This window comes from Tamandua tetradactyla, chromosome 1 (genome assembly GCF_023851605.1).
Source record: "Tamandua tetradactyla isolate mTamTet1 chromosome 1, mTamTet1.pri, whole genome shotgun sequence".
NCBI classification, from domain to species: domain Eukaryota; kingdom Metazoa; phylum Chordata; class Mammalia; order Pilosa; family Myrmecophagidae; genus Tamandua; species Tamandua tetradactyla.
The window spans coordinates 94,229,870-94,251,018 of record NC_135327.1 but is presented as its reverse complement, the minus strand read 5'-3'; the positions used below and the strand labels follow the sequence as shown (position 1 = coordinate 94,251,018).

The 21,149-nt window shown below is 41.2% G+C and overlaps 1 protein-coding gene across 6 annotated transcripts in view; it reads left to right on the top strand.

Annotated features, from left to right (window-relative positions):
• The window catches only part of CREB5 (cAMP responsive element binding protein 5), a 404,221-nt gene that overhangs the window by 370,833 nt on the left and 12,239 nt on the right, over positions 1 to 21,149 (top strand). For all 6 annotated transcript variants that reach the window (XM_077120933.1, XM_077120941.1, XM_077120917.1 and 3 more), the window contains 2 exons: positions 13,494 to 13,817; positions 18,190 to 18,417. In XM_077120933.1, the coding sequence (XP_076977048.1) occupies positions 13,494 to 13,817; positions 18,190 to 18,417 (552 nt within the window). The remainder of the gene's footprint in view (positions 1 to 13,493; positions 13,818 to 18,189; positions 18,418 to 21,149) is intronic.

Sequence of the window (21,149 nt, the reverse complement as noted above, 5' to 3'; positions counted from 1 at the left end):
ACTTTTTAAACGTGATGCCATTACAATTGAATCCTGGCTGGGAGGTGTCACAGAAATGGGAGTGCGACCCCCCACTTCCATCGCTAGAACTAACTGCCATCACCTTTTCCACCTGGCTTAGTGGTTGACACATTTGGTTAACCATTTTGTTAGCCTCTGGTTGACCAAACATGTTTTGAAATCTTTACAGAAGTGGAAGATTTTCTATAGTTAATGCTATCCGTATAAAAACAACCTACCGGATACAAATCCTTCCTTATCTGCCACCCCAAATCCAGCCTCTCTCTTACTGGCATGTGAAAGGGAAAAAAGAAAAAAAATACAGTTGATAAATATTCCTTTGGTGATTAATTTTTCTGGAAACCAGGGTGGAGTGGGCAACTCACCAAAAAAAGGGAATTGAACTTATCTTGAGTTTAGAATACTTTGACTCAATCTTGTATTTACTTCTCTTTACAGTAATTCTGCTTTACTGTAAATAAATACCAAAGACATTGGTTAAAGCATGTGTTTCAATTACAACTGGTGTTGACTCGCTTTCTCTTTCTGCTCTCCTCTATTTTGTCTCCCATCATTACTTCTTTCCTTCCTTCTTGCTTTCTGCATTATGCTCTTTACTATCAGCCACATTCCTCTAACCAGCAATCTGTCAGACCAAGTAGGATATGACATCAAGAACCTCGAGCTTCAAATCCCTTTTCTTTACTGACTTCAAGGAGGTGGCTTAACATTTCTTCACAGGAATTTTCTACATCTCCAGACAGTGGGGAATGATATTTGTCACCTACTTTGTAGACATAATATCTGCAAAAAGCTTAGCCCTCTCTAGAAAAGAGGCTGATTTAGGGCAAGCCACTCTATTATTGTCGGTCCATGGTGAGCAGTTGCTTAAGTGAAGTTTGGAATCAGAAAAGAAATCCCTTTAAAAAAGGAAAAAAAGAAAGATGATGAAAATTATATCTTCAGCTTGCTAGAAGATACATTCTTTGAGAGATCATTTCAGTTAATAAATCAACCAGAAAGCTTTCTAGTTGGCATTTTTAGAATGGTACTCAGTTGTGACAAAGTGAATTTTTAAAATGGGTTTGATATTCTCCATCCACTATGTCCATTATTTGTATTGTAGGCAATAAAATAGTACATTTTTATCTCTGGAACACTCAGATGTATACTGTGGAGAATCAAAACAGAGATGTAAGAAAGATGGTGGTACAAGGGCCTCTTATTCCACTGTCAAAAGCTATCAGAAACCAAATGAGAAATTTATTCTGATTGTTATACCAACTGGGGGGAAAAAAAAACTTCAGAGCAAACTGCTTTGAAACTGGAAAAGAAGATACTCAATATTTTCCAACAGGTATTGGAAATAACCAGGTGTTACTAATGGAATTTTTTCAATGTGGGTGAGAACCAGTGTGATTTTCGATATATGTCAGCTCAGAAGGAAGTTGTTCCTCATTCCTTGCTTGGAAGTGTCTACACTGTCATCTTCTTGGGCATAATTCAAAAGCTCTCCTTGGTGTAACTTTCCTATACACACAGAAGTAGCCAAATTATTCATAAATTATAAATGGTTCCTCTTTGAAATGCCTTAAATGTAAATGTTCAGGAAAAAAAAAAGAGATTTTGAGTTTCATTCTGGCTTCCCCAAGCATAGCTCTATTTTCCCTGGTGTGATTTGCTGAAAATATTAAGCACTGTGCTGTGATAGAAGCTTTTTAACAATGATTATTCTTCACTCTGAATCTCTTGGAGGTTTCTGCAGGTCCTCCCTGCTCAGTGCGACCAGGCAGTTCCCAGGTGACACCATGATTATCAGTGTGTCAGAGCACAGGGGCTATTTATAAAAGTGCTGTTTGTTGTGTTGTCAAATGCTTACTGAGTTGAGCACCATATAATCCAGAGCATTTGAAGGCAGACCTGGAATTCTTTAACAGGATAGTAGAACCATCCTGGTAAGTCCAATGACTTTGTAAGTTCAGGCACACTAACAAACTCTGAAAAGGGGTCCTTTATTTTCAATTATGGTTAAAAGTTATAAGAAGTTGAGCAACCACATCACCCCATTTGCCAGCGGGTCTTTCCCCACGCCTTTCAGCAGACAGCTGTGCTCAGCGGGCACTGCGCCTCACCCAACCCACAGAAGGCACCTCTCTATAGTTCAGATGCTCAGACTTCTGAATCTGAAGATTTAATTAGGAGGCCCTCAGGGGGTTGGAGAAAGGGTCTTCTCTGAACACACTTCTGCTAGCTCTTGGGGGAATTGTCCAAGACAGCTGTTCTCCATTATGGGGTTCTGGCTTAAGAATCAGGGCTCATCTCTCTCAGTCTCTCTCCTTCTCTCCCTCTTTCTCTCTCTCCTGTCCCCCACTTCCACCCCACCTTTTCCATCCCTCCTCCCTCGTCATTGTTGAGTATTGATGCACGTTGAGGCCTCAGGCATGGGTTCAGATCCAGATGCAAAGGATAGCATGGAGAACCAAAACACCACATTACCATTTTGTCTAGGAGAAAAAACTGGACTGGACTCACCTCACACCTCACACACGTTAGACAGACTTGGGATACAGGTACCAAGGAGGAGCAGGACAACTGACCCTTCCATACAATCTGCAACTCCATAATTAGATGGAAACACCTGGAGATTTCTCCTTACTGTAATATGTTTGAAGCCCCCTTGGCCAAAACACCAAAAGTCCCTGAACAGCTCACAATGGCACACATCTTGCCATCTCCCGACAACTGGAATTAAGCCAGAACCCTTATAATGGAGAACAGCTGTCTTGGACAATTCCCCCAAGAGCTAGCAGAAGTGTGTTCAGAGAAGACCCTTTCTCCAACCCCCGGAGGGCCTCCTAATTAAATCTTCAGATTCAGAAGTTTGGGCATCTGAACTATAGAGAGGCGCCTTCTGTGGGTTGGGTGAGGCGCAGTGCCCGCTGAGCACAGCTGCCTGCTGAAAGGCGTGGGGAAGGACCCGCTGGCAAATGGGGTGATGTGGTTGTGACTGGCTACTCCACCCAAGAACGCACTGCCAAGTCCTGGACCTCCTGCATCCGGCACTATGGTGTGATCATTCGTCATGATGACCATCAAGCACAAACCCAAGGGCTGCTGGGCATTAAAAATGGGACGATTTATGTAGCTAAGGTCGCCCACTCTCCATCTTGCTCAGGATGATGGGAAATGTAGCACTGCAGAGAAATCCTTTCCATCACTGTTCGTTGCACCATTTTTTTTGCCAAATAATTAGGTCACCCCACTCGGGACTGGCCCTGTGGTACACATGTGGAGTGAAATTTGCTGTGGGAACTTGAACTCTGAATTTCCTGACTTCTGTGCAATTAAAACCTCAGCCTTAATGTGCATTAGCTTGGATTTTCCATAGTGAGTTATAAATGTGAAGTTCTATGTTTCATATGTATTTTTTTAACATGTGTTGGTGCCTATGTTTCTGATTAAAAGCTCGTCCAAAATAAAATAACAAGGGATTACTTTTTTTCCAATAGAACTCTCTTCTTGTGTAAAAGCTGGAAATAAACCCTCACCTAAAATTACCCAGGCTTGCAGGTGCTGGGTTTTTAGGGGTGAGGAGTGTTTTCTAGCAAGACAAAGGGCATTATTCTCCCTGCAGTCACCACCAGAAGGTGTTCTTTCTGTGGGGAAAATTATAGGCCAGTGCTTCAAAGGCATTGCATGGTTAGGCACCACTCCTGGAGACTTGCAGGCGGCAAGCAGGCAGGCAATCAACAAATATTTATTCTGACCCCTTTTGAGTGAGTATTCACCACCTTTAAAACTGCCAGGGAAACCAGCCCCAGGAGGATATAATATCTACTAGGGCCAAATTGATGCCCAAGGTCATCCCCTCGTGCTTCAGGAGCTCAGAGACCTGAAAGGAACAGGGGATCCTAAAAACCATAATCTCTCACCTGGATGGGCAGGATATTGAAAGAATAAGAAAATGAGACCCAAGAAAAGACTCTTTAATGAAAGCTTCTGTTTGACAGGTGGCTCCTCCTCTTCTGTCCCTTTCAATCTTCCTTAACAGGTGCACACACACTCACGCGCACACACACTACCCAACCACCATCTCTGCCCAGAAATTGAATCCAACTAAATGGAACAATTCATCGGATTAAAGAAAATGAATATCTTTTAGAAAGAATCAGACAAATATGCCAAGATGTGTGAATAAAAGAACTGTATCACAGTGTTAAAGAGGGGAAAATTAGAAACAGCACTCATGCCCACCAATTGGGAGCTGGGGACACTTCCCCTAGAGAGGAATCCAACACCCACCCATTAGAAGCGATGTTTGGCTCTTTAGGGGATGAGGAAGGGGGAGCAGGTACTGACGTGGCTCATGCCATGACCTCTGCAGAGCAGCACAGACTCACCTCTCTCACACGAAATTCTCCAATCTAGTTTATTGATGCAGCTGAAAAATCACATCAGCTGTTGTGAGGTCTGCTCAAGCTGCCTTTGGGCAGCAGGTTTTCGTTGGTTTGTTTGTTTCACCAAGCATAAGATCTAATACTGATTCCTCCTGAACTTCTCTTATTAGATGCATTCCATGATGCTAGCCAGCCAAGATCTTTTGGATCTTGATTCTTCATCCAGTGTATTTAATACTCCCTACTTGCTTTCTACTATACAGTTGATGGCTATGGCATCTGCATTTTCTCCTAAATTCTAAACTCGAATTAGAGGAAGAGAAATTCTGTTATCTTCAAATACTGAACAGCATTGGATGCAAACATTCTAGAGCAAAATACATCTCTTTGAACTTCATTGTTTCGGAATATAGTGTTTCACTTAAGTTGACATCATAATGAAATATTAATAATTTTTCAGATGAAGTTGAAGGTTTAGAAGCAAAGAGGATCTTCTTTGGCCTTATTTTAATTAAAAAAAAATCCAAAGTAAAACAAATATATTTTAATGTTAAGAAAAAAGTTTTCTTTGATCTCTCATTTTCTTAGTTTTCATCAAAAGATGATTTCACCCCACCCCACCCCACCCCAACCCTCACCTACCCTCTACAAAACTCCACTCTGTTCCACTAATTTTTCCATGTATCTTTATGATTTATAAAGTTTCTTATCCCATTAGGTTATTACATGATCCACGTAAAAGAGACAGGGCAAGTACGAATATCCCCGTTTCATAAAGGAAGAATTTGGAGCTCGGGAATGTTAAGTGATCACCAAGGTTGCTGAGCCAGGCTTTAAAGTCAGAACTGAGACTTTGCTTCTGAAGTTCTCTGCAACAATGACTTTTCATTATTTTAGACATTCATATGACTCACTTCTAGATTCCCACCACTTAGCAGACATCAATGCAGAATCTTTTTCTGATGGAATAAGGAGCTAATAATTTTGCTCCCCTTTGCTAGGTGGATTAAGGCACATAAAGCTTTTGCTTACCTAAGGGCCTAAAGCTGTCTTGTAACAAAACTAATACTAGTTCTAGCTTCTGGATGGCAGTTTGTTCTGAAATTCACTGGCATAAATAGCATCTTAAAATGCTCACCATCCTGCTGCATTATTAAAGACAACCCATGATTTGAAGAGATGCAGCGTAGAGCGGCATCTGAAATAAAATAATTCTACAAATGTGCATTCATTAGTTCCTTCATTTAACAAAAATAAATTGAAGGCTCACCCTTGCAGAACTGTAATTAATGTATGATTCAGATATTAATCTGAAAAAGACTGGCAGGGAAATTGCTAAGATTTGTCTCTAGGGTTTGCTTGGCATTTTTACTATAGATGTTCTCTGCATCACTTAGCACTTGGGTTTGCCATGTTGCCTCATTTTAGAAGTTATACCCACAGTGGGCTGTGGGAAAGTGAAACCAGCCACCGAATTCTTTTCCCTGCAGAGTTCCACTTTTCTGAGGTACCATCCTATTGGTGAGACTCCCTTGCCTTAGTTGTCAGTGGATGAGAATGTTGATTTATAAAACAATTCCTTCATTTTTTAATTAGTTATATCATTTATGATATCTTCAGAATTAAGGCTTTTTAAAGAAACTGTATGAATATTTTTCCTTCTAGGTCCTCTAGTAGCCTCTCCCACCACAATCTGGTAACTTTATTTGCAGTTTTATTATATAACCCAACCCTAAAGCAGAATACTCAAATTGTGAAAACATCACAGCCCAGTTGCATTCTGAGCGTTTTGAATGACGTGTGTTTTATCCCTTGCTTAAGCCAGGTATGATTTTAGTTGATTGTCTTAACAATGATCCTGAAGGCCGTGGGGATTTTAAGATCCACTGTGTTTTCAGGGTCATAGAATAATTCCCAGCGGCCATCCTGAAGCCCGAGTTTGGCCAGGCATTAAAATTACTTCTCTCTTGGCAAAATGAAATGCAATTTATGTAACTGTCCCAGAAATACAGATCTCTGTCTGTCCATGTCTCTCTCACTCCACAGGTATGGAAAGCATTTTGTGACCCACACTGGCCACTTATAGTCATTAGATTCAATGGATAAATGTCAGTTATGTTTTACTTATTCAGAGAATTGCAGAATCCCATGATTCACTGAGCAAGTCAATAATCATTGATATCGCAGACACCCCTTCAGAGAAGGCTCTTAGTCTCACTGGCTCATTTGCCATTTTATACCATTAAGAAGCCTGTATTAGGAACTGTTTAAAAAGTTGAAAAAGTGATCAGACTTCGACTAGAAATATGAATGAAGCTGATATGGATAGGACTTAGGTAAACCAGAATACAGGGTAAAGGATGATATAGTCTATATTTTAAAACTTCAATTTCATTGTGAGACCAAAGGAAGAGAGGTTTATTTGGTGCAAAATTTGTATTTTGAGCAGTGCATTATCTAATTTAATTTGTACTGTCAGTTTTAGCTGGACACCCTAAGTACATAGAATATTGAATACAGCGTGAGATCTTGTCGGTTTGTACAGGTTAAAATGATGCCGTGATATATCCAGAGTAATTTGGGCAGTGAATAAAAAAAGTATTTGCAATGTTCCCTTGGGGGATTGGGGAGAAAGAAGGAATATTAAACCTCCCCATTTAGGGAATTCCAGATATGTTTGCAAACCGTGAGGACAACTAATTCAATAGGCTCAGTCCTTGTTCTTGGGGTTTGCCCCTATGAAATTAATTCCTACAAAGAAGAAGCTAAGCCTACTTATAATTATGCCTAAGAGTCACCCCCAGAGAACCTCTTTTGTTGCTCAGATGTGGCCTCTCTCTCCAACCCAACTGCCCTCCCCCAATATGCAGGACATGACTTCCAGGTGTGTAAATCTCCCTGGCAACATGGGACATGACTCCTGGGATGAGCTGGGACATGGCATTATGGGATTGAGAAAGCCTCCTTGACCAGAAGGGGGAAGAGAGAAATGGGACAAAATAATATTTCAGTGGCTGAGAGATTTCAGAGTAGAGAGGTTATCCCAGAGGTTATTCTTATTCATTATATAGATATCCCTTTTTAATTTATGGTGTATTTCCCTTCAGCTGTTGAGCTGTATTAAAGTAGCCTTGATTTTTAAAGACAATTATAAAATGATACAGCTTTTACAGTGTGACTGTGTGGTTGTGAAAATCTTGTGTCTGATGCTCCTTATATCCAGGGTATGTGCAGATGAGGAAAAAATAAGGATAAAAAAATAAATAATATGGGGGATAAAGGGTAAAAAATTGGGTAGATTGAAATATTGGTAGTCAGTGAGAAGGAGGGGAAAGGGGTATGGGATGTTTGAGTTTTTCTGTTTTCTTTGTTATTTCTTTTTCTGGAGTGATGCAAATGTTCTAAAAATGATGGTGAAGAACACACATATGTGACGATATTGTGAGCAATTAATGGTGCACTGTGTTTGGACTGTATGTGTGTGAAAATTTCACAATAAAAATATTATTAGAAAAAAAAGAAGCAGCCTGTGTTGTCTGCATCAGCTGATCGTCCATGTTTGAGATGGAGCGTGAAAAAAAAGAAGAAACTACATTTTATAGGAATGCCTTTGGGAGGCCACAGATGTCACTGAACTTGTGTTAGAAAAGAAATATGAATGTGGATTTTGTCGTATATTTTTAAAGACAATCTCTTACTTGTGGTCAACGCAGAAATGCTACATTTTGATATCATTCTTTTCTGGAACAAAACCAAGCAGCCGTTTACAGTTAAAACCTCTCTAGAAAGAGTGCTCAAAACCTTTTCCACCCCCACCTGCTGAGTTTCAATTAATGCTTAATTCGGCTTGGCTTTCGGAGTCTGCAAAGCATAAGCAGCCAGCCTCGCTTGAAGATGGAGAAGAAATGTTTTTACAGTTCCAGAAGTGTTTCTAATTGGCATAAGTGAGTTGTTAATGGAAGATAAATTGCCTTGGGGTGGGCGTGGGTGGGTGTGTTACGTGCGTGTATGCTCACGCGGGCAGACATGCCCACTCTAAGCGTGGCGATGATGACGTAAGCGCCTACCTGGGCTCCACGCGGCCCAGGGTGATGCTAAAGTGATCCGAGCCGGAAGTTAAAGGGGGGCCGAGGCCGGGCGGTTAGGCGGTGGCTGCGCTGGGATGGAATGAGGCAGATAGTGGGTTTCTTACCCGGGCGTGGATTCTGGGAAGCCAGCCCACCCTCCGTTGGTCACCGTGAACAAGGAGCTTGTAAAATAGACCAAATGGAAATGACTCCTGTTGACTGAAACCAGCTGCGTGTCATCTTCCTCACCGTCTCTAAAGCTTGCTCTCTCAAATAAATGGATGTGGTAGAAGGACTATGGAAAGTAAACAGAATCATTTACTTTTTTTTTTGCAGTTGCACCTCAGTAATAGCCCTGGTTTTTATAGCTGAAAAAAAAAATGTTTATTTGCTCATGAATTTCCCTCCCTCTCCCTAGTCTCTTTTTGGTATTGGGTAGAAGGTTATTTAAAACAAGACACAGTTGAGCTTCATAAAGAAAAAATCCTTCTGCAAAATACATCTTGGACTCATTCGCTGGTCATTTATCATCCCTAAGAGAGTGGGATACAAGTCTCCATATTTAGTATATCTTAATGATTTACAATGCAATTTCTGCCATTGGCACCAGTTACAGGGAAGCAGCCTGCCCTTTAGGACTTCAAGAAGTACCCCAAACAGTTTTGAAATGACATGGAAAACATTCAGTTTGGTAAACGCAGAGCAGTGTGACGACCATCTTATTTCTGTAGCTTCCTTTCAAATGGATATATCCTAGTGTTTGTAGGGTGGACTCAAACCCAAAGGGCTAAGATTCTGAGAAGAGTGCTTTAACGTCTTCATCTCCATACTTAAGGGTGTATTGTTTTCTTTCCTGTGCTTTTAAACAGCTTTAGTTTTATCGGTCTCCCATTTCCTTTGGGTAGCCGGCCAATAATAATGTGCCTAGCACAGTGCCCCGCACGTAGTAGAGACCCAATAAATATTTGTTGAATGAATGCATAATTAAATGGAATGTTATAACCGTTACTATTATTATTGTCTTGGCGTGAAATATGCAAGAATAGACTTGAGGCAATCAAGTAATTTCCCTTAAACAGTGCAAGCTAATTATTTGAGAGATGAAGATCTGATGCCTAGTATTTATTTGTCAGGCTCCATTTGCTCCTAATTAAAGGTGGAAAAGTTCTTTGTAGCATTGAAGGGATAACACAGTGACTCACTCCTAAACAGCTTTTCAATTTTCCATGTCAAATTTTCAGGGAAAATAGATCAAGATGAAATGAATGTGTATTCCTCTTGTTTATTTTTGTTTTCTTTTCTCTGGTATCATTTTTTAAGAAGACAGGCAGAGTGTGGAAGGAGGAGCTGTTTTGACAGTAACTTTTGCAGCCCATCTGCCTTCATAACTTGTCCTAGAGGCAATTCTGCTAACCTTGGCTGGCTAGTAAAATCATCCTCCCATACAAACACACCTGCAGTGATCCAAGATGAAAATGCTGCATTCTCATCAGAAGCCTGAGAAAGTTTTCATTCATTTGCCCACTACAAAAATGTGAATTTGTCTCAGATGTACCAGGCACTGTGCTAAGGCTGTGAATTTAGCAGTGAGCAAAATCCAATCTGATTCTCAAGAAGCTTACAATCTGAGGTGGTTGACAGATATTAATCAAATAAGCACACTAAAAATCCGTAACTACAGATTGAACTACAGAAAAAGGACTGTGATTCTACTGGGATCATGTAACAATTCTAAATCAGGAATTGATTTAGACCAGGGGATCAAGGAGAATTTTGCTGAGCAGGTACTTGGAGCTGAGATAGAATGTCTGAAGAAAGGGAAAGTGGTCCAGGCAGGAGGGGAATCAAATGCAAAGGGCCTGTGTCTTGAAGGAGCATGGTGCTCCCTCCACCGACTAAAAGGAGGCCAGTGTAGTCTACATGAAAGGAGCAAGAGCTTCTGGGAAGCGGGGGAAGGGGGGCCCTTCTGCAGAGCCTACACATGGCTGTATTAAAGGCTTTGATTTTCATCCCCTGAACACTGGAAAGACATTGAAGGGCTTTACTTGAGGGAAGCAGGAGCAGGGAAGAGGGATACATTGACCTCTGAGTCCTGTATTTAAGGGGAATGAGAAGTATTAATTCCCGCAAATACAACAAGAGAGTTGATGATGCTGTACTCTGAATGTTTCTTTGCTGTAGCTGAGCTTCCTAGTGATTCTTACCATTCTCCCAACTCTCCTTCAAGTTTCAGAAAAGGTATATGTGGATCTCTAGTTGTCTCCTGGAGAGCACACAAACATGACCGCTTCTGGGCCGTTCAGCAGTGACATCTCATCCTGCCAACTTTTCCAACCCCTCCTCTTTCTTTTTTGCTTTTCATTTTCGTGTTGGGGAGGTGGCATAATGCAGTTCAGTCCTGCTTTTGGCAAAGTACGAATGGCACGCCATCCTGTGCCCTCTCTCCTTTTGTGTGTTATGCTGGTTTAGAGAGCAGATTAGAGGCAGAATGTCTGCATTCAAATCTTGATTCCACCCACCGCTGACCAGCAGTGTGAACATTGCCTCTTTTTCAGCCTTGTGGGGTTGTTCTGAGGATTAGGTGAGCCATTCTTGTAAAACATATAGAATGAAGACTGGCACAGACTGAGCGCTCAATAAATACTAGCTCTAGTTGATATTGGTGGTTGTCTAAAACATATTGTTAAGGTAAAAAAAAACAAAAAACAAGATGCGAAACTGTATATCATAAAACGGCTTGATATTTCCTAAGCATTTATATTTCTAAGCACTTATAACGATACAGAAAAGCTCTTCTGATGGATGAAACTAGAACTTAAGGGTAGAGCCGTGAGCAGGTGGCTTTTACTTTTTCACCAGAATTTCTTGTGTTTTTTAATGCAATATCATCTTGAATTTTTGAAGTTAAATTACTTTTCTAATAATGAAATCAGCGAGAATAATTTAGACATCTATCATTATATTGCAGTATGCCAATTAAAAAAGAACAAAAATTGATTTAAATAAAATCTTTTTTCATAAACTTTTCCCCCTTGACTTTGGAGATATCACTGAGAAACTTTTCTTAGGGTAAAGAAACATGGATCTGAGATCTAGCAACTCATTCAATTTTCACTTCTTTGGCCTCTGTGATAGTCAAATAAAAGCTTTTTAAATCGCAGTTCTATCATTGTCCCACAGTTGTAAAATTAGTCTACTTGTCCTTTCATCCCTACAAATGCATATGTAGCATTGCCTGGAATGCTGTTCGCCCAACAAGTATAAACAATGCATTTGGCTCGTTTGTAGCTGACCTCTTTATGCTTCCATTTTTTATAATGAGCATTTTTGTAAAAACAATGAAGTCATTTCTAAGGCTTGGAGATGAGGAATATTAGTTCATCTTCTGTTTAGTAGTAAACACAGTGTCTGGCTAATCTAATCTTTCCCAGGAATGAAGGAAACTTAACTCCTTCACGATGGTCATTATGAAGGTCAGTAGCTATTACTAATGAAAGAGGAAGCTTTCTGAATCAGGCTGCAGAAAATGTTTTATGATTATCCAATATTAGCGTATAGTCTGCCATCCCCCCTTCCTTTTTTTTTTCTTTTTTTTTAATAAGTAGAGGCTCTTTATGTTTAAATAAATGTTTTGATATATTGGATTGTGTATATTTACTCTTACTGGTTGAGAATCAGTACTGTACAGGGTTAGAGCATGGTTGCTTTGATCATCATTTAAATCTGACTTTTACTTTCCCCAGTGATTTTACATCACTATCATTGATCAAGAGAAAACCTTGAGTTCCTTAATAAATACTTTGTGAAGCCAATGTGAACTTGCCAATTAGACAGTCATCTCTGTAAAGGATATGTTTCCAAGGAGTACCTGAGTTATACAGCACTTAGCCCATTGTGCCTGTCAGGGTAATGATGATAACTGTCTGTGTGGAAGAAAAGTCAGTTTTGAAGAAATTAGGACTAAGCTGATTATCAGGGAGCCTTTAGATTGGGCTCAGCAAACTATGGCCTGTGAGCCTCATGTGGCCCATTACCTGATTCTATACAGCCTGCAAGCTAAGAATGGCTTTTGCATTTCTAAATGGTTGAAAAAATCAAAAGCAGAATAGCATTTCATGACATGTAAAAATTATATGAAATTAAAATGTCCTTCAGTAGCTGTATTGGAGCACAGCGTGTGCACTCATTGTACGTATTGTTGTCTACAGTTGCTTTTGCCCTATGATGGCAGAGTTGAGTGGTTGTAGCAGAGACCTATGGCACATATGACTCAAATATTTACTCTCTGGTCCTTAATAGAAAAGATCTGCCAATTCCTGCAATTAGCAGTTATTTGTTGGTGTGTTTGTTTGCTTATTAATGGGTAATGCTTTGTGTTAAAGATATATCTGGGCCACTCATCAAAGAAGGTGAGGAAGTGCAGTACTCCATATTCCACTTTCTTCATTTCCACCACAGAGTCAGAAGAAAGTTATTGTGTGAGAAAAAGTAGGTTATCAAGAGGAATCACAAGACATGTCTATAACAAATGGAAAGGGCCTAAACTTTGCCTCCAAAAGTTGTGGACTACTAATTCTGATTTGAAGGCCTACATTCTAAAATGTGCAGGGTTTTTTTTTTTCTTCTTTTCAAAATCTTACAAGAAGCAAAACCTTTTATTCATGTGACTCTTACAAAGCACAATGCTGTATCAGATCTGGGGATTGGTATAGCCCTTTGTCCAGTACCATTATCATAACGAATGTCCCTCTTTGGTTTATATGTGTGTTCAGCTGTCAACACGGTATAATGAGCAATTTGAATAATAAAAAATATCTTTTAGTAGAACGTCTACATTTTGACAGGATATCCTGCTCATTGGTCCTCCTCCCTACTACAATATATAAGAAAATATGAAATTAATATAAAAACCATCCTGCTCTCAATAGGAAAAGAAATGCTAACAATAATAGCATAAAATATTATGGAATTGAAAATATCAGCCCTTCCGATGTGCGTGACTGTGCCTTCTTGCTGTGTTCTGTTTCAGAGGTTGAAGGCGGCGCTGACGCACCACCCTGGCGCCATGTCCAACGGGAACATGAGCTCCATGGGGCACATGATGGAGATGCTGGGCTCCCGGCAGGACCAGGCGCCGCACCATCACATGCACTCGCACCCGCATCAGCACCAGACGCTGCCGCCCCACCACCCCTACCCGCACCAGCACCAGCACCCAGCACACCATCCTCATCCTCAGCCCCACCACCAGCAGAACCATCCACACCACCACTCCCACTCGCACCTCCACGCACACCCAGCACATCACCAGACCTCGCCACACCCGCCCCTGCACACCGGCAGCCAAGCACAGGTAGACCCCTTGGGTGACCTCTTCCCCCTTCTTGTTAACAGTGCAAGCCCTGAGGACTGGGGTTGTCTACATCAGCCTTGTTCCATAAATCCAGGTGTTCTGTCTGGTGTTCTGGGGAGCCCCGTTCATTTCCTGGGAGGTAATGGCCACCCTTAAGAAACTACCAGATCCTAATTTCTATAAATTATACAGTGCATTCGGGGTCAGTCTCTGGGGTGAATCTGGACTTCAAGTTCCGCCAAATCTATTTTTACAAACTCTGCATTACAAAGTTACACCTGAAAGAGTACTAGCAATGGGGGGATTAAGAGTTTAAGCTTGGGAAGACAGATATGAATGAAGAATTAGAAAAACAAGTTAATGCAAACCCTGATTCCAACTGGTATGCTTTATAACATCCCAAAGACTCAGTTTTCTCACCTGTAAAATGGAAGTTAAATACAGTGGGCAATCCTCAGAGTAGCAGTAGATGTTAAAAAATCCAAGGAATAACAATTCACGACAAAGAAGCTCAGTAATGGATGTTAGGGCAAAAGGTGCTGTGTAAATGGTGAAGAGCAGTGACTCATCCCACCCAATGTGAAAGGCGTTGGAGGGAGCAGAGAGAGAGAGAGCCAAGCTTTTCAGATGATCAGTTCAAGAGAAGGGCCAAATCCCAGGGGTGGAGAGTCACCAGGAGTGGCTAGAAAGAAGGCCAACATTCAGACTAAATCGAAAGAGGGTCGGGGGACCGGGCAGACGTTATGTCACCCAGCCCATGTACGGGAGCGAGTTCAGTAAGTGGATGTAGGGTGTGACCAGACCCATGGCTAGCCCCAGACATTTTGGAGCTTCAAGCAGGCTGGCCTTTGTCAGTCCCCTCCACCCATGGCACACTGTGGCTCCAGCCATTGGGGTCAGAATGGTGTCGGGACTTAGGGCCGCCAGATAACACTTATCCACCTTCTCCTCCACCTTCCTTCTGTGGAGAGGAAATTCATTCCAGGTGGCTTTTTGAGCTCTTGAAACCCTTTCTCTAACACACACACACAGCAAACCTGGACAGCTGTCCACAAAATGGGCCACCCACAAGCAATGCTTTAATTTATTCATTTGAATCTTAATTTTGCAAAGTCCTTAGAGGTGTTACATGTAGAGAATGAGAGTGCAGGCCTTGGAGTGAGAAGGCCTTAATCACCATCCTTAGCCTCCTTACTTGCTCTGACAGTGTACAGAGTTAATTAAGGTCCCTAAGCCTCAGTTTTCCCATCTGGCAAATGGGAATAATGACGGAATAAGGTCATAGGCCCTTGTGAGTATTGAGTAAAATAATTTCTTCAACTCATAGGCTCTTACAAGTATTAAATAAAATAATCTCTGTAAAGCCTTTGGCACAGTCTCTAATACATGATAGCTATCATTAATTCCAAATGGAAGTAACGTGATAGAAGTTCAGTAGTAAAATGCTATCCAGGACACCCTTTAAAATTTTTTTTTTTGTATACTGTATGGCAGGGGTCACATTTCATTCTTTTCCCATGTGAGTATCCCCTATTGTAGCACCATTTGTTGAATTTTTGTTTGGTTTGGTTTTTCATTTGTTTGTTTGAGAAGGTCATGGGGTGGGAATTGAACCCTGGCCTCCCACATGGGGGGGTGAGAATTCTACCACTGGACTACCCTCACACCCCAACCCAGAGCACCCTTTTCATCACATTATAAGTCAAATGCCACACTGGGACATGTATTTAGAAGGGAAAAAGGAAACTACAAGGTCAAGGATAGGCAAATAGATTCACATGTATGTTTATTTTCTAAGAAAAAGGAGAGTTATCAGGCTTTGATTATTTTTTTCAAATAATATTTGATATATAAATATAAATCAAATAATATTTGATTATTTCACAGACGAGGTTAGCAGTTCTTTGAATATAAAAGCAATTCATTAACTAATTTCCAGTTACTCAATTGCCTTGTATTTCAAGGCAGTAAGTGGCCAATTGTATATTCAGTTAGTTAATTGCTATTATAATTATGTGCATGAACAGTTGCTCTGTTATGCCTATATTAAAATGAATGAGACCAGGTTGATCTTGTTAAAATTTAAACCACATCATTTAGATAATGTTCTGAAACATCACTTTTACATGGTATTTACTTGGCTGATTACCAAAATCTGGTCATGTTGTTTAATTGTAGTATTATCAGAACAGTAGGAGTACAGGTTTCTTAAGAGCTCTCCAACTCTGAGATTTGAAGGTTATTTGAAATAGATGCTTTTTGAAATCACAATTCATTGTTTTTTATAAAAACTTCCAGAACTTCTCGGCCAACAGAATTCCATTGTAGAAAATAAAATAAGTAGCACTGCTTACCAGGGGCTCAAATTCTAGTTTTAGGGTTGTATTTGCAATTTCTCCTCTACTTGCAATTCTCCTGTATATAAGGATTCGATTTCACAGCCCTGATACCAGTTGATGGCAGCCAGGAATTTTTTTAATCATTCTATATCTTATACCAAGAACCTGAACTGAGCCAGAAATCACCACATTGTTTATCCCTTTGAATGAAGGCACAGGGACAGTGTCAGGGAATAAGGGTTGGTTGACTTCAGGGTAAGAGGACATAATATTGAAAGAATTCCCTTTATCCAGTTTATGTGACATGTTATCTTCTATCTGAGACTCTTGCTTAGGGCTGGCGATAAGAGATCACTATTTCACAAAAGGAAACAGAAAAGGCAAAAACAGTAGAGCAGTGCCTGTGTTTCCTCCTAAGGCTTGGCTTTGGAGTAGTTAGCTCAGGGGCTAGCATCTGAAATGACAAGTGTTACATCTTTGCCAATAACAAGGATGACGTCTTCCCCAACCACTCTGGTGAGTAAGACCTTAGGCAATTAATTTATTTTGCTATTCCTCTGTGATTGGGAGGATAGGAATTGCCAATAAACAGCTTTAGAAAATGTCTTTGCTTTAAATAAAATTACTGATTTGCCGTCCAACCTCAAACCGGAGTGGAATTCTTTCACAGTTAGTCATTTAAGGTTTGATGGAGTTTTGGATTAAAATATATCTTCGTCAGTCTGCTGATGTCAACCAGTAGCCATTATGGCTGCAATTACAGTCATTCCTATTGATTTCAATCATCAGGTTGGAATGTGGTAGAAACAGTTGTTGGGCTTTATTTAAAAAAATTTTTTGCCTGTTGTTTCTGCAGGTTAAATGTCTCTTGTAAAACAACTTTATAGGTATTAAAGCCATAAACCTGCGTGACTGAGAAATGGGGAAGAGGAAAATAAAAATTAGAAAAAAAAAAAACCTCACTCTATTGAGAATGAAGAAAGGGGAAGGAGGGAAGTGCATTAAGGAAAGCATTAGGTATCCAGACATATAAAGAGTCAGTCATAGAAATTTCACAAGGTGCCGTGTGTCTGCCTCATGCAGGAAATGAAGCTATACATATGGGGGTGTCCAAAACCTTAGATGTTGCTGAGCCCCGTGCAGACCTTACATGGAATCTGTAAGCATAGTAAAATTTTTTAATAAAGTGCTTTGCCACTCCTAGGATTTCCTTATAGTGCAGGTTTATGGTGATGCACAACCGTCCCTCCCTCTCTCTCACACGCTGGGGTCAGGGCTGCTCCGGGTACCCACTGCAGTTTCAAAAGCCCTGCTTCCAATCCGCCTTGGCCCCCAGAAGGGCCTTCTGCCACTCTGTGCTGAGTCAGTGCTCAGAGGGGCAGGCAGATCTGGCTAGAGTCTGCAGGTCCAGAGTCCCCCCCGCATTAAGAATTGTGAAACGATGAAAATAGAATTTCAGCTGATTCCTGGACTTCACAGAGTTCATTAGATAGGAGTCATCACGGTGGCAGTGTCCCATATGTGCATGCTAGGAACATGCTTTCAGTGCCATTTGAATGAAAGAAGCCCACAACCTGCCCAGAAGACGTTCTCGCCATGTAACGTCAATATCGTGACAATAACCCTGACCTCTGTTTTTACCCTATAGGAATAAAGAGGCTGCTTTAAAGTTTTAAAATACATCTAAATGAAACATCTTTAGCACCTGAAGGAGAAAATCTATTTCTTCTGCCGTGATCAGGCCAAATGCCTGCCAAGGCAAAATCTAAATCATATTTGGCTAAATCTTTTCACAAGCCATCCCTGTATCTTGCCAGGATGTCCACAAATATATCTTGGTGGTGCTTTTATTTTTTTTTCCCTTTCATGAGGGTGATTTCAACATTTGCTTCATTCTTAAAACACAAGTGTGACATGCTAACTAGAGCAGTGGACTCTTCATGCTTTGCATTTTAACTCTGGCTTGGATTTCTTCCCTCACTCAACATCTCCCTTCCCTGTCCCTGTCGCCCTCTCCCACCCGGTCCCGGCAGGTTTCACCAGCGGCACAGCAGATGCAGCCGACCCAGACAATACAGCCGCCCCAGCCCACAGGGGGGCGCCGGCGAAGGGTGGTGGACGAGGATCCCGACGAGAGGCGGCGGAAATTTCTGGAACGGAACCGGGCAGCTGCCACCCGCTGCCGACAGAAGAGGAAGGTCTGGGTGATGTCACTGGAAAAGAAAGCAGAAGAACTCACCCAGACAAACATGCAGCTTCAGGTGCAACCACTGTCTCTTTCCTCAGAACTCAAAGGCCCTGTGTGCAGCTGGCATTTCCTGCCCCACAGTCACTTGTTGACCTAAGCAGTAATATGACACAGCCCACAGAGGAACTGCAGGCCTGCTCCTCGAGCTTTATTAATTCTGGGACACTCTGCAAAGCAAAATAAACCATTCAACTTTAAATCAATCATCCTACAAAGCTCTGAGGAGAGAAGGACCTGCTCCACTAAGGTGTAGAGCTGAGAGGACAGCTTTGTCAAATGCCAGTTCGGCAGTCCTTGCTATGTTTAAATGTCTCAAGCTCAGTTTCCTCATCCATAAAATGGGAATAATAACCTCATAGAACTGTCGGGAGGAATAAATGAACTAATGTCTACAAAGCAGGTGGCCCACTGTCCGGCACATAGTAAATCTTCAACCAAAAGACAGCTATTTATGTTCACTGAGAGAAGGGGTTGCTTTGGCTTATATGAGTTTATCTGGATTTTTGTTTCCTTGAGGAAAGGAAGGTGTATGTTAATTATTTTGCTTTGAAAGAAAAGGCATGTTTCAATCTCATTTTCAAACTCTCTAAGACTTGAATCTTGCGTGATTTTTGTTTTTCGTGGGTGGCTCATTGGAGACACTTTATAATAAGGTCAGTTGTTGAGAGTATTTAAGAGAAGGAAGGAAACTCCGGTCCCCAGGGCTGCTCTAGCAGACTTCATGCTACACAAATGATGTAGTTCAGGGCATTTGTGCTAACATTAAAAGGCTCACTGTTAACCAGCAAAAAAAAAAAAAAAAAAAGGTGTGACAGAGCAGTCAGGGATAGCAGTAAGAATTGTGGGTGATAGCCCAGTACTTCTAGGAGCTGAGAGACTGGCAAAAGAATGGAGATTAAGGGGGAGAGATTGCCTCCATTATAGAAGAATCTACATCTCATTTGTTTATAGGCAGTTTCATCCTCTCCAGCCAAAGGAATATCCAAGGTCTGGATGGCCAAGCTGCCACCCTTGAGTTGTTTTCCAGCATAGAGCCTTCTAGTTAGGATGGTTCTCTGTGCACCCTTAGAAAGGAGCACTCAGGATGTCATACCTCCAAAGCCCTTGCATGTTCAGAGCCATTAAATGGAGGTGGTCTTGGGATGTTCAGTGTGTACATTGAAAGTATACAGGAAAGTTTTGGCTATACTTTGGCTGAATTTTATAATTTATGGGTGTTCTCTTTTCTCCCTAAATGTATCATTCTTTTTGTGATAGGCATGAGAAAGAACCTGGGAAATATATAGAGCAGATATGGGGAGAAATGAGATGAAATGCTTCTCCCCACTAGCTTGTGTGCTACGTGAAGGCAGCGACTGGGTCTTATTGCCCGCCCCTGCCCCCCCATTCTATTCCTGTATCTAGTAGAGTGTCTGACATGGTGAGTTCCTGGGTGTCTACATTCAGTAACTATTTATTGAATAAATGAATAAGTTTGCTATCGCCAGTGTGTGCCAGAACTGGCCTGCCTGACTAGTTGGCAAGGATGTGATTGAAGGGAGTCAAGCCACAAAGGGATGACTGGGCTCAAAAACCTTTAAAGCTACTCCAACCCCAAAGTCTCGAATGCTAGAATCTGGCATGCTTACCACATTAGTATGCGAGAAACTTTTAAACAGAACATGGATAGGCATTATTATTATTAATAGTTCATTTTCATTTTGAATTGTGCATTGAAAAATGGAATTAGAACATCAGACCTACAATTTCACAGGTGTTGTTGGTAAGGACAAGGCAAAATCATTTTTAAAATGAGCTAATTTGGACAAACATGTTAAATAAATAAAAGTTCTGGTGTGTGCGGACCTGAGAAATAGTACAGCAATGTTTCTACAGTGACTGAAGTTTGGGCAGCCCTGGAATTTGCTACCAATTCTCAGGACTGGGCTGCAGGAGGCTGTGAAAATGTGCAGGTCTAGCTTAGATCAGGGTTTCCCAGGCTTGACCTTCTTGACTTTTGAGCCCAGTAGTTCTTTGTCGTGTCGTGTGAGTTGTAGACTGTTTAGAAGCATCCCTGGCCTCTACCTTCTAGATGTCATAGCACCCTCATCCCTCCCCCACCCTCTGGGGTCTCCGGATTTTGCCATATGTCCTCTGGGGGAAAAAAATCATCCCAGCTGAGAACCACTTGGATATGAATCGTGAACAGGCAGCTAATATGTATCAGATACCATAACGTAAGTCCTCACAGAGGCACTTAAGTGAAAATGCGAAGAGCCCATAGCAGAAAGCCAAGCAAAGTAAAGATGCTGGTTAAGTTTGAGGTTAGGTGTGTTCATGACCTGGCATATGCATATTTATGATTCCTTTTACGAGATATAAAAGGTAAATATACCTTTATTAGACCCTAAACCATTAACATGTACATTTCTGTAGAACCAAATGGCTAAGGAAAAGAGATACTAGAACTCCGGCCCCTGAAAACCAGACAAAGGAAATACTACTGAATCCACTGAAAAAGCACCAGTGTCCTTTAGTTGTTAAAGTAGTGCTGGAGAAAGGGGCAGTCTCTGAAAAGACAAAATTGTTGATGTTTTCCATCCATTGCTTTGCTTCAGAGGGACAGAAACAACAATTGTTCGAAGTTTTCTGTGATGCCGAGTGTTCTATATCATGCCTTGTGATGTCTGGGCAGTATACTGCAGATTCTGCTACCTTTGAATGACCCTTTCCCCTCTCACTGGACCTTTGTAAAAAGAAAAAGGT